This window comes from Taudactylus pleione, unplaced genomic scaffold (genome assembly GCF_031769625.1).
Source record: "Taudactylus pleione unplaced genomic scaffold, aTauple2 ptg000296l, whole genome shotgun sequence".
In the NCBI taxonomy this organism is placed as follows: Eukaryota; Metazoa; Chordata; class Amphibia; order Anura; family Myobatrachidae; genus Taudactylus; species Taudactylus pleione.
This window is the reverse complement of record NW_028284698.1, coordinates 16355062-16370146: the sequence shown is the minus strand read 5'-3', so window position 1 is coordinate 16370146 and position 15085 is coordinate 16355062. Positions and strand designations below refer to the sequence as shown.

At 41.9% G+C, this 15085-nt stretch overlaps 1 protein-coding gene across 1 annotated transcript in view; it reads left to right on the top strand.

The window, feature by feature from the left end:
* GAB3 (GRB2 associated binding protein 3) overlaps window positions 1-15085 on the top strand; it is a 137597-nt gene that overhangs the window by 103687 nt on the left and 18825 nt on the right. Inside the window, exons 3-5 of the mRNA XM_088482936.1 lie at window positions 292-505; window positions 7504-7931; window positions 11416-11471. Coding sequence (XP_088339062.1) covers window positions 292-505; window positions 7504-7931; window positions 11416-11471 — 698 coding nt within the window. The remainder of the gene's footprint in view (window positions 1-291; window positions 506-7503; window positions 7932-11415; window positions 11472-15085) is intronic.

Genomic DNA, 15085 nt, shown 5'->3' with positions numbered 1-15085 from the left:
ATGGGAATCTAATGGAATCTGGCGAGTGCTGGACAGAACTGCTGCAGACGTTCAAACCATGAAGCTCTTATTATGTAAACAGGCTTGTTCTGAGAATCATTTTTTTAGCTCATTTGTTGGCCCCACTCCCTGTGCTGTGTTTATCAGCCAGGGAAACAGTGTTCTTAGGAAATATAAACACCTGGTACAATTTGGTCTCCACTGTGTCCTGCATCGATACTTAATAAATGGCATGTGTACAGTCTCCAGACATGTAAATATGCTAACATTGGGATTTACTCTTTTAAACAGATTCTGTAGAGAGCCTATCTCATACCACCTCCTCAGTCCAAGCTTCACCAGCAGTCTCCACTCACACGTCAAGAATCACAGACCCCTCATACTCTGTGGACAGCTCAGCTGCAGACACCTCAACAGAAGAGAACAGGAGTGAATCAGAATCAATATTCATCCCAGACTATCTGTTTTTATCAAATTGTGAGAGTGGGAAACTAAATACCACCAGGTACGTGAGCCAGACCATCTGTGTACACACCACCGACATACCATGAATAGAACTGTTCCCATCATCATCCGAAATATGTCTCTGTTCCTTGTTTAAAGAGGCACCAAAATGTGCCTCACTATAAAGTGCACATTATGTCATTCAGCAAAGAGGTGTAACATATTATCTGGCAACACACTTGCTGAAGAGACCTATGTACAGATGGAGTAGAATTTATTGCAGCAAATGCGGCATGATTTAGAATTTAGTGTCCATGCTATTTAATGACACATCTACATTTAGTTAGCAATGAACTGTTCAGGATATTCCAGCTAATTGAAGAGAAAAAAAAACACATTATGGGGCTGAGGCAGAGTGGAACACAAGTCAGTTTGACGTGCATGCATCGGAAAGAAGTGTACATATTGTAGCTAGAAGCAGTGCAGAGTTGTGTGCATCTCTACTTGCAGCTGAATGGGTGTACATGGGATGTAGCTGGGTGTTCTCATGTAGACAGAGCTCAGTGAGGGTGTGTCATTGGAACTACAGGCTGTGCAGTGATGTGCATACATGTAAGTACACCTCTCTCGTTTGCACCAAGGATAGGGCTGATGCAAATTTGTACTAATAAAGATGACGGCTTTAAAACTAAGCATGTCAATAGGGATAGACCAGCCAAAGAGATAAGAAAAACTCAACATACAGGCGAATATACACACTTAGGGGCTGATTCAGCGTGCAATGCTGAACGCAGATTCCCAATTATGTGCAGGACCCATTCTGCTCATGTGCGTGATCACACTCAGCCCCTGCTATGCCTCTGCCTGGTTGACAGGCAGAGGCATTTAAGGTACGGAGCGGGGATGGCCGGCGTTCCTGGAAACGGTGTTGCCCCAGTTTCCCGGGAGTGGCAAGGCCAGGATCTGCGTCCATGGACGCAGTTTCCTGGACTTGCAAGCCGGCCAGCATGCGTAATCTAAGGCTTACTCAACTGGCCGGCGCCGTGGTTATTATCCGAGGTCGCAGTGCTGGGATCACAAATACAGCAGGCGGTGTCAGACACTTCTTGCTGCATTCGTATAATTGCAGGGACGGCATTGCCAAGCTGCTTGCGTGCAGTAAATGCTGCTAGCGTGCAGCTTTTCAATTGCGCCCATTACCGAATCTGAATATAATATTCACAGATCTATATGGGAACATTTGTGTACATATACCGAACTCAAGATAATAGAAATAGTGTTTTCAAATTCCATACAATCCCATATTAATTCTCTGTGCACATTTTGAATCTAGCCCACCTGAAGTTCAGAATTGTTTTGGCAAAGGGCAGAATGCTCCTTTTTTTCTGCATTATTCGATTTGCTGCTGACTGTGATCAGGCCATTACTTTTATAACAGATGCAGGAAGTGACACCATTTACCATGTTGGAATCAGTGGTGTTCAATGAATGAATCCCTACCTTCTACCTGGGCACTTTTCTAAAGTCAAGAAAATGAATCTAGTTTAGTATCAGAAATTCTTTTTAGTTTAAGCAATCTTTATTTGCTACATACAGAGTTAACGTGCTGTTTCCCTTTGAAGCCTGAGAAAACGTGGGCACTGACCTAGCTATGGGAAATGGTCGTAAACCATTTCAGAGTGGATTAAATTTAATTGGACTTTAAGTTGTGATATATTTTATGACACCATACCCAGATGTAAGAGCATTCTCATTGTATATGAAAGCCCTTTTTTTGCACAGTAAAAGCACATGGGAGCTCTCATGAGCTACAGAAACATGTACATGTACTGAAAATGAACTGTGAAGATAATGTTTCACAATAAGACATACTAGAAAAATAACAGATGCTAATCTTTTTTTTTATATAATTATATAAATATTTTAAGACAAATGCTTGTAAGGAACTATAAGCTTGTCATTTTTTAACCTACTTGTATACTTCAAACGGGAAGCCGCGCTGCCCACAGCCATCATCGCTAGTATCGGCATTTGCACCTGCCCTATGCTGAGAGACAGGCTTTCCTTTGCTGTATGCAGGACTCAGTATAGCAGGGAAGTGTAGCTACAGTCCCACAACACTCCCACGGGATAGACCTCTTGTGTGCGCCTGTAGCGTTGCTGTCCAGTTGCCGCTCAGAAACTGCGAAAGTGATCCAGCCAAGACCTGTGCGACTCAGAACCGGCCGGAGTTACCCAAAAGTGTGTAAATTCGCTTCTGTGCATGCACAGTTTGCTTAATCTCACTATTTCCGGCCATATAACGAGCTGTGTCCGACTCCGGATGAATCGGACTCTTTAAGTTTAGGGTATGGTTCTGCTTTATAAAAATGATAGGGAAAATCCATATTTTTTTTCATGGACAATTTATGAGTATTCGTTAATTTACAAATGTCAGTAGTGGGGCTTTTTAAAAAGAATACATTCCCCCATTTCTGGTTTTTCATCCCTCGATATGAAATCTATTCTTATTTATAAGGCACAGCTGTACCAAACCTGTTTTCAAGAAGATCTAATCATTGTCTATGATTATAATTTTCATAGTAAAAAATAATTATTCCTTTTTATACTAACATATATAGTATATTATATTTATCAAGCAATGGTGCTGGACACATACCGTATATACTCGAGTATAAGCCGACTTTTTCAGCACATTTTTTGTGCTGAAAAAGTACCCCCTCGGCTTATACTCGAGTGAAGTGTAGCGCTGACTGGACGGAGTTCGGTCAGCGCTACACAGCACAAACACACAGCCGACGGAGCCGGCAGCTGTGTGTTTGCTGTAATCAGCAGCCGCTGAGAGTCTGTCAGACTCTCAGCGGCTGCTGCTGCTCCCACTACGGGAGCCATCTTCATGCTCCAGCAGTGGGTCATGACGACGTCTCTCCCATGCAAAGCGGCCGGAGGAGCGGATAGTGGCGGGACCAGGAGCGGGAGTTTTCAGGTAAGTGATTTTTTTTTTTATTATTCTTATCACATCGCTCTCTACTGGGGGGGGGACTACAGGGGGAACTACCAGGGGGCGATTACTACAGGGGGCACTACCAGGGGCACTAAAAGGGGGGATTACCACTGGGGGAACTACCAGGGGGGGATTACTACTGGAGGCACTGAAAGGGGGGATTACCACTGGAGGCACTGAAAGGGGGGATTACCACTGGGTGCACTACCAGGAGGGATTACTTCTGGGGGCACAACCAGGGGGAATTACTACTGGGGGCACTACCAGCTGCTGCCATTTCCCACACTAGGCTTATACTCGAGTCAATAAGTTTTCCCAGTTTTTGGGGGTAAAAGTAGGTACCTCGGCTTATATTCGGGTCGGCTTATACTCGAGTATATACGGTAACTGAAATCACTAGTATGCCCTCTCCAACAGAAGCTGACATCATTCTAGTTCATGTAGTTCAACAACAAAGCAAGTCTAGCAATGTATAGGATTAGAAATGTTTTTTGTTTTGTTTTTTTGCTTATTATCCCTGAAGACACTGTTGATCTAAAACACCCCTAAAGTTAACTTATTCATATGGTTTCCCATGCAAAATACTCTAGATAGATTGCTCATTTTGGATAGACATTTGCCCTTTTAAATACAATTTATTCCAAAACCATGTAAGATACATGTGCATTTTCCTTGATGAAGGCATTTTACTTAATCTCAGATCCGAGCAGAACAGAACTGAGTGTTCTTACTTAATGACACTTAGAAAGATTGTTCAGTCCCTCCCACTTGGTATCATCTGTGAGAATCAGATGGAGGACGGAAAACTCTGACTTCAGTTTAAAAATAGCCAAATGCATCTTAAACAGATGAGAAGTGCGTTCCATCATATAAGCCAGAGCCTTACCATCTTGTGTGCTGACAAGTATGGGAATACTGCAATCTATAACATAGACCCTGGCACGAGAGACAATTTGCCTCTCAACTGGAGAACTTCTGCAGTAAGTGCCAAATTCCATGTGAAGTGATACTTTATTTTCTAGTTCTGCAGCTGTGTACTTACTATCATATCAGATCTCCACTTCATGAAGTAATGCAAATCATTTGTCTTTCTATATGTAATTGTGTAGCTTGGCATTTATCATATACATGATTTCTGCGGCAGAAAAGTAACTAAGGGGTAGATTTACCCAAGTGATGTTTTCTCAATCTCAGGTTTTCATGCACTTTGATGTTTGGTTTCTAAACTGTGCAGTTTCCTAAAGGCCAAACCGCATACTAGAGCACGTGAATGAAAACCGCACAATTTTAAACCGCAATGAGGATTTTTACAAATGTGAGACATACAGATCGGGAAATGTATTAGGTGACAGCTTTCCAAACCACATGACAACTTACTGGTTATTAGTCACAAAAATAGATGTGGTTCTGACAGCCTAGATAGATGAAACTGCATTCTGCTTGAGTTAATTTGTCTAAAAAAAAAAAAAAAAAGTTCCCTCCTTTACATTCTATAAGAGGCACAGGGCACAACCTACTCAGCTTCGTGTTGAGTCCTCCTGTGGTCAGAGGGCAGGAAAGACAATCGGGCCCTTGCACCTAGCAAATATCGCTGAAAACTGAGTAACACTGCACCTAATGCTGAGTAGCTTTGCGACCCTCCTGGTACATATGGCTGTTGGGTAACAGAGGATGACTGTCATAATGTAGTGGAATCTCTTCTGGCACAACGTGTGCTAGCATACACTGACAGGCAGTGACTTTTCTTGCAGCGTGCACATGGGCAGCAGTGCATACTTTCACTTGCAGTGCCACCAAGTGTTGCCCCCATGAAATAAAACAAGTAAATGCTGCCCAAAATCTTTTTACGAAAAATCATAATCCACTGGGTAAAAGGTAATCCATATAGGAAAGAATATAAACCACACTGAATGGACAGATCGCTCCCATGAAGCACCAAAATCAAAATGAATTATGCTGTAGTGACCCTGGCATCCAATCCAGAGTTCTCTCCTCTGTGATTGGCTGACATGATAGCATGCTATTTTTGTGCTTTATCAAGAAGTCTAAAGTTCTACAAGTCAAGATGGCCACGTGTGGTAAAATGTTTCATATTCTGATGGGTGGAGCTAGGGGGTTTGGGGCAATCCTACTTTAATATATTGTGTACTCATGTGTCTCATATTTGCCCCAACTTCAAAATCAAGACATTGTTTTGAGACATCTAAATGAACTTTAATGGATGGAGCTTGACCATTTATGGGGCATTTTTTTTATACATTGATGCTCTGGAGGATCCTGTTGCTGGCAGTCATCCAATAAGTTCAATTGGATAGCTTTTGTAGCATCAAACTGCAGAGGACGTGGGCAAGACACAACATATGTACATAAATATGCATTTAGTAACCTTCAAACAGTCATAAACAGAAATGTGACAGTAAAGTCAGTCCTAAGAGAAATGGAAAGTGGAACTGCAAAAAAATGACTCGCATATGTTCATATGTACCTTTATACATGTTTGCAGACAGTCAGGCATATGTGCAGATTATATAAGGTATTGACCCTCCTTTTTTATTGTGGTGTTTTTTGGTACGTACGGAGGGAAATTGTCTGCATCGAAAATGTCACAGATCCAAAAAAATGTCTAATACCAGAGACATGTACAGAATATAAAACATCCTGTACTGAAATAAAACATTGTGATGTTACAGTGCATCTGGTCTTGTCAAATGTAATTGTAGGCTGAGCTTATCTTTAATGTACATTGTGGCTGATGCAAAGTTGAATGCGGACGTATCTTGCGTGTTTTTGCATGGCACATGTCCGGAGCTGAGCATATGGAATTATATGCGATGCCGAACGCAACTCAATCGTGTCTCCACTTGCGGCTGAAGGGCAGTAATTGCACTGTAACCGAATGTTCGCACGTAGGCAAAATTTAGTGAGGGCATTTTTATGGAATTGGGGACTTATTACGTATAATAACCCCAGTTTTTGAAGAGATATTTGGCACAAAGGATAGGGTTCGTACAAGTGTGCACTAATAATGATGACAGCTATGGAACAAAGGGTACAGATAGGAGCAGAGATGCGTATAACTCTGCCTGTAGGCGAATATATCAACATTTAGTTGTGTGCATGCAATGTGTGAGCAGTTATGGCTGACTTACATTCAACGCTGCCTCAGCCTGTTTCTGTACAGTACATCTCCTGCACACTAAATACCGAACAATTCAGAATAAATAAGAGGGTATTCTACCAGTGCGCTACAAACCTGCTGCCTACCCACCCCTTAGAGTCTAATATAGAGTAACACCACACTCTGGTATAAATATGTAAAAGCAAATACTTTAATAAGTGTGGGATGGTGCTGGTAAATCTAAATGGCAGTAAATAAAAATTAAAACAAATGACATTAAACAAAGGAAAGACAATGCACAATACTTATTCATTTGGTTGCAGAAATGTGTATCATAGTACATTTCTTCAATACTATTTTGATGAGTCCCCCGTATTTTCTCCTCCCTGGATTCCCCACTACACTGTGATTGGGGTATGCCATCTCAGTTTTTTGGGTGAAGGACACTACCGCTTGTGTTTTATGTGGTTAGATGTACTTTCATATGTAACAAAGTCCCCTTTCTTTCCCTTATTATATGTCATAATCCGGGGAGGAGATAATACGGGGGACTCATCTAAATATTATAGAAGAATTGTACTATGATCCCACACTAAGTATTTGCTTTTACATAAATACAGAACAAGGTCAGGCCTCAAACCATGTCCACTTTCTTTGTCATGCAGGATTTGGATTTGCAGTTTCTATTATTTAGTCAGTGTCCTATTTAAAACTGATATTGCCATAAGAATTAGGAATGAGTACATAATTAGCCACCCATATGCTATTACCCCTCTATCCAGTGCCCCCACACCCCGTGTACCACAAAATAAAAAAATATAAGAAAAGTAAACTCATGAATTAACTTTTTGCACATACAGCCTTATAGCTAGTATATTCATCTTCTATGTTTAAGAATGAGCTGCATTTTAATTGTATATGTTGTGCTTTATTCCAGATGTGATGCTTGGTCGAACTCCGATAAGTCTCTCGAGCAGACATCTTCTGATGATGTGTTTCTTGACAGCTTACCATCCCAGGCACTTTACAATGTTAACTTTCACCATAATCATATGCAAGCTACTGCGATCCATATCTTCAAAGACCTAGAATCCAATGGTTCATCTAGTGACTTCTCCTCATCCTCCCCACTACTGGGGCCCTCCTCAGTACAGACGTTTTCAGTTGAGAAAAGCCACAGCGGAGTCAGTGACACTGAAATATTACCCATCACTCCACCACCAAGACCTCCCAAACCAAATCATTTTCCTGACCCGAGGGCGGAGGTGATTTTCAGTGGAATCCTCCAGAATGGACATTGTTTATCTGGAATGGTGCCAAGAAGAATTTCACTCTCCAGTCTGGACAATGTTACTAACTGGAAAGGTAAGCTTTTGTTTTATAATTATATATGGATTGTTCCATTATAAGTCTGTACTTCATGTACATGAGGAAAACAACTGCTGCAGTTTCATACCATACCAATGGTCTTTATTGTCCCCCACTACCCTGAATGTATACTATGAGGCGAGCGCTCTAAATCCATTGTAGATGTTACTATAACTGTCCCTGCTAGCTTGACCATTGTGTCTCTGTAATTGATACACATATACTGACATTTGTGAAGCTTTATACTCTTGTAAACAAACATTAATATTAAAATGAATGGCTATATATTAAATTCCATGACTGGCATAATGATGTTACCTGGAAGCACCCACTTGGAAAAATAAATATCCTCTCTTTTTGTATTTTATAAGCTTAATTAAACCTGAGGCCATACATACAATGGGTGCTATGTGAACAAACTGTGCTATAGAGAAATTGACAACTTTTATGAAAACTAAAAATATAGTTCTTTGTTCAGTACTATCGGAGACTGTGACTGCTTAGAGCAAATCTCATTGTAACCACAATTTAACCACCGAGACCACTTAATGCTACTACAGAAACAGGTCCATCTAGTTAAACACCAAAATGGAGACACAGATGTTCAGTGGATGAATATTATGTATTACATGGGAAATGTATGGATTAACATTAATACAACAAACAAAGCTGCTGAATTTAGCAACATCAGCATTATTGTGTCAATGCAGCGATAAATAATGACCATTATAGCAATTTAATATGTAGCAAGCACAAAAATACATAGCAAATATGGTCAGCAAAAGCCTAGGCTGGGTATTGGATGATCCGGCTATGGGGGTGTGTGGTGCAAACAACAGCTGACCCCCTCTTACACCACAGCCAATGACATATTAATAATGGCTGGAGGATGTGCAGTGCACATGGACCCCCGAACCATATGTGTGGTGCAGACAACAGCTGACCCCCTCTTACACCACAGCCAATGACATATTAATAATGGCTGGAGGATGTGCAGTGCACATGGACCCCCGAACGTATTCTGCATCTGACGCAGAATACGTTCCACCTGCCCTATTTCCAGCATCTGTTGCAGGCCAGTAGACAAGTATTTTGTGTGGAAAAAGAGCACAATAGACATGAATTGCCGTCCAGTCCTCTACCGTATCAGCTCCTCCTCCCACTGTCACTCTCCGGCAGCGAGATCTCTCTTCCACCGCTGAGGCTTGATGATAACCTGTCTTTACACTGACCATTTCACAGTGACTACAGACAGCACAGCGGGTGATAGCAGCATTGACTGGGGTCTGGCTGGAATCTGGATTTGAAGCGCAAGCATTGGGCTGGCTTGGCAGATTTTAAAGAAAATTAAGTTAAATTCTGAAATTCATTAAGTTTAAAACCTATTGTTTGGGCATATCTCTTATTTACTAAAGTAGCATTCAATTAATTGAACAGCGCCGGTTTGTAAGCCTGTATTTCCGACAAGGCCCATGTCTTCTTAATATTAGTCCTCTGCACAGCATTGCCCTTCTAATTCTATATGATATGAACTATATGATGATTTCATTATATGTATCTTTTGTTACTGTATACTTGATGGGGATAAATGGAAATAAAGAATTGAAATGTTTTATGATAACTAACAGTTGGGATTTGTTCTATGTTTGTGTGTACTGCTTATATCATATATGCACTCGCCAGCTGTGCATATATCATGTAAAAACAAATCATATGAGTAAACGGTGTGATAATTTAATTTACCTGCAGCTAAAACTTGCAGGTATCTGTTTCACTTTATATAAAAATGATCTACAAGTATAAAACCAACGTGGTTTATGAAATTGTATTCTGCTATTTCAGGGGAAAATGTGTAAGTTAACATAACATTTTCTAATACTATACAATGTTTTATTCAAATGTTATACACAGGAAAATAAGCACTATCAACCAATAATCACACTATCATCATGTATAACCTTGTCGCCATAGTCAGTTATTTTATAGCAGGTGTTTAACATAAGAAATATTAATGTTTATTTATATAGTGCTTTTGTCTAACAGGACACAAAGCGCTTTACCTTTGCAGGAAACAAACCATCACCAGGTGGGCAGCCATCTTGGGTGCTCTACAGTGATTACAGTGGGTGAACAAAAATATGTAATGCACAGAAACAAGATACCTGCAGAATCATCAGTTCCGCAGATTGTTTATCCAACCCACAAAAGTAATAGGCTAGGCTGCAATCTTTGGCGCACTGCTAAGACTAAATAGGTGGGGTTGGCAATACCGAGAGATAGGGTTACAGTTTTGGTAGATTTACAAAGTAAGAAATACAGTATACCAACAATAACATAAACAAGGCCTAATTCTGAGTTGCATACAATTCAGACTGCGAACATATGTTGTGGTTTTTTTTTTTAGAAAATTGTGCTTGCGTCATAGCTTACATACCCAACTTAGAGCGTCTACAAGCAATTCTTAGCCATACGCATCTTAGTCTCTTCTTACTGACGACTGAATGAGCTTTACATGGCATCCCATGGGAGTGTAGACAGTTGCAATCTATTTTGAGTTGAGCACATGCAGACTTCACGTCATTCTCAATTAGAGCCTCTGCACCAAGCTTGCGGTAGGTTTAAGAGCTACTATTGATGATGATGATGGCTCTCGCTGCCGGAGGGCTAGCGGCGGTACGGACACATAGATGCGTTTGATGCAGAATACAGGCTGATGTTCGCATATGACTTTCGATCACTGGAAGTGGACATCATTGCAACTGCATTAGGGGCCTGATTCAGCAAGCAACGCAAAGGAAAGAACGTACGCACTTGGCCGATGGTTTTGTACTGCGCATGCGTATGCATCGCATAGCACATGCGCAAACTAGTCAGTGTGGTCGGGTAAGTGTATACGCAGCGTTCACGCAGACCGCTTCCGATATTGACAGGATGTGCCGTTTGTGGGTGGTGAGGGGGGTTGATCAGGTGATCGCATGTGTGCCTTGCGTTGGGACGACATTTTAGGGGCTTCCATAATTAAGCCAGTGTGGCGACGCATGCAGTGATGAGACTCCGTGCACACAGGAATTGCCAAGATCCTGCGAGAGGTCTGGTCAACCTCTATTGTGCAAATGTGGTCGATGGTTCTCGATGTTACCGATGTTTACGTTATCCTGCGTACTCATCAGGCTTTGAGTAAAGGGAGATTGGCGGATTAATATAGGGTTGGGCGTCTGCATTTTATGCTGCTATCTCCGTGCGTATGCATTGATTAGCATATTCTCGCAGCGGACGGGTGCGTGCGTTCTCTCCTTGCTTGCTGAATCAGGCCCTAAGTGTGGTTAAAAATCAGATGCAGAATGTCAGTTCCACAGATTGTTTATCATACCCATAACATTATATAATCCTCAGCCCATTGAGCACTGAGGTCTTTTTGTCAAAAGATGATTTTCTCCTTAGTATAGATGAGATGTAATGAAAATATTTTTCTGCGTTTCAGGTGACTTGGAAGACTGCTCTTTAAGAAGCAGAGACAAGAGGCTCAGTCTAAATCTGGTTGGTAGTCTGAGACAATTCCTCACCTTTCATTTCCAAGCATGTAAAGTATTTGATATATAACCATATGTGTTCTCTTTTATCTCATTTTATAACATTTGCAACTGTCATGCTGCTTGTTTTGGGTTTATATAGGGCCTGATTCAGAGATGGATGCTACTCACACAGCTGCTGCGTCTTTGGGATCATATGCTTAGCGCTCCCGCTAAATCAAACTGCCGGGTGCTGTCCCCACCCTCGGGCCGCAGTGTCTCGCGGGTGGGAAAAATAGCGGTGCAGCGATCACCTCAGGTGAATAGTGCCCAGCATCTATTTACAGAGACAACAGAACTTGGGGGCAGCTTGGCATGTCTGTAGGTTCCGGGCAAACCCCCTAGTGTGATGAAAAGGGGGCGTGTCTGATGAAAAGGCAGTGCCGGGCCTATAGTGAACACTCTAAGCTAATGATGGAGGAGGCGTCTTGTGTAAATAGATGCCTCCTGCCGGCTTCTCTGATCCGCTGCCGCATCGGAGGATGCAACATCGAATAATCTGCATGAACATCGGCCCTTATTTCCCTCAGGATGGACTGGAAATTCACATTGCTGAAGCCATTGAAACTGCATCTAAGGACGCAGCCACTTGCATCAGCACACCCAGAAAATGTGAGCAAAACGCCACTGTTTTCTGCAAACCTGCCTGTCGCCGCCCCAAACAGCACAGTCTGCCAATCAGGCTGTAGTGTCCAGGGCACTGCGAGCAATTTCGCAGAACATCGGAGATGTACGTAAACCATCGAGTTTGCATACATCTCTGAATTAGGCCCATAGGTTCACAGTTTAGTCTTCATTATATTGCAGTTGGTAAGGCTATATGTTTATTTAATAACTTGCTTAGAACTGAAATAACCACAATGACTAATATAAAAGGTTTTCATGTTCCCCATCTTGAAATATGTGTAAGCTCTGCAGGCAGAAACCTTTTCTCTAGTGTCTTCAACTACTCAGCACTGACTGTAAATGTTTATGTAACCCCGCTGTATTTATACAGTCCCTTACATAAAGCTCAAAATGCATAACATATATATTTCTAGAAAGGAAAAGAGGTCTGCATAGGAACATAAATACAGTATAATAATATAAATTAATAAAGAGGGATTATGCTATACAGTATTATGAACTGACTGAATAATAGTTTTGTTGCAGCGTCATGTTTATTGTAACAACAATTGCTATTCTAAATGGAAGGGAGGCTCCTTGTGGGCAACTGTGGAATTACATATGTAACTTGTATCACCTGAACTTATAACTATATATACTGTATGTATGTGTATATATATATATATATATATATATATATATATATATATATATATAATCTGTTTAAAATAGAGAAGGGGCGCTCCATAGTTCAATGAACGTTTTTATTCGATCAAAAAGGTATCACTAAAGCAATACAATGTTATAGTTCTGCTTGTACCTTTAAAATAACAGTGTGGGCTGGTTACCACGTGATATTGTAAACTACTCCACTAGGCAAACACCGACCACCGTCCAAGGATCCAGCCGGACTCACACACCCCACCGCTAGCCGCTCTCAAGGCGCCACTGGTCAGACCACGCCAGTCACATGGGCAGTGCCAGGATTACCAGGAGTGCATCGAGGCCACGTCTCGAAGAGCCTCGTGACGTGGCCTTCATGCACTCCCAAAATCCTGACACTGCCCATGTGACTGGCGTGGTCCGACCAGCGTCGCCTTGGAGCGTCCCTTCTCTATTTTATTTTAAACAGATTTATGGACCTTGGACTGTCAGTTGTGTAGAGGGGAGCTGCGGTCCAAAAAGGGACCTAGTGCTGCTAAGAAAATACCATTACATCATATATTGATTGCTTTAGCTGGACTCATGTGATTTTTAATTGATGTATACAGCTTGGAGATTGAGTAAGCGCATTATCTGAACATATTTATATATATATATATATATAAAAATATCATACAAACTCGGCACTCACATGCTTTTCAAACTGCAACTCCTTTGAACATAGGGAATGTTGGTTCCAAAATATTGCAATAATTTGTTAAGCTGACCACCGCTTCACAGTCATTCCCATCTGGCCAGTCCCTACACTGATTCTCAGATAAATGAACTTGATCTGCCACCTTTGGCTCAAGCTGCATACATTTTAAACATGAAATATATACAGATATCACAGAAGGCACTGTCACCGTCTGGGTATTTTGTAATCCAGCTCGGGACCCTTAAGTCTGACTGACATGCATAGGAAACGAGGTGGCTTGATAATACTCTGGCTCATGGGTATGAACAGATGTTTAGGTACACTAGTGACAGTGTAGGAACCACAGACTTGTGATATGCAAGGATACTGGCCTGGAAGCAGGGTGAACAGTCCAGGCAAACTGGGCAACCACTTGTCTAGTGACCTGTGAAGGCCAGCAAGACCAGGGATATACTCCAGAGGCAAAGGTAACGCCCTGAACTCTATTTAGTATAGTACTGGTACTCAAGTCAGGAATCTGAGTCGTATGTAGTCAGAGTACAACTTGCCAAAGCTGCAACTCTGGTACAGCTCTGATGCAAGACCTGTAACTGGAACCAATGAGGAACTTACAAACTGAGAGTCGGGATAGGTAATATAGCTACTGAACACGTCAGTGCACAAACTGTATACTGGACACTGAACCCTGTTACCCTTCTCTGACCCAGCATAGGACAATAGCACACAGTGCAGGGAAGCCAATACAAGTCAGCACAATAGTATAACCGGATAACCAGGACAACCGCTGAGCAAGGAGTATAACAGCATAAGTAACTTGCATGCACCGTCCCAGCGGTATGATGGAATGAGACCGCGGCTGAACTAGCCGGCTCAGCACTGATAGGTGATGGTACACAGGCAGATGAAAGTGATATACTTGCTGGCTGAGATGAAGTGGTTAGTGTAGGTCTGTAGGCAGCGTAGACGCTGTGGCACCAATAGGTAATGGAACACAGCGGCAGACGGAACACATGTCTGTATGCAGTGTGGACGCTGCAACGCTGACAGGTAATGGAATACAGCGGCAGATGGATTGCCGGTCTGTATGCAGCGTGGACGATGCGATGTCAGCAGGTGAACGATACCCAGCGTAGATGGTAAATAGAAAGACCCCACGAAATTGCAGATGAAGTTACAGAGGACATGAACACAGGACACAGGAGTAAGCCTGGAGTCTTGAACCATCTGGGGTAGGAACACCTTGTTTAGGCAATTGGTTGCTCAGAGGAACTGGTTTAAATAAGAGGTGGTCAGTAGCCATTGGTCTAGCTGACCAGGTGAGCACACAGATGCATCAGTTAATTACAGGGAGGCGTCACTGGGATGTCTTGGAAACTGAAATGAAAGGGATGCTAAGACCCCGAGTTGTGTCACTTACACGTTGATGCAACCTGCTGTTGTCTGATGTAAGTTCCTGAGTGACGATTCCTGTCATATATGTGTTGGGCACCAGGCCATCTTTATTTGAGTACTCGAGTACTGCCTTACTTACAGTGTATATATATATATATATATATATAATATATATATATATGTGTGTGTGTGTGTAGGCACGATTTTATATTTGTATCACTATC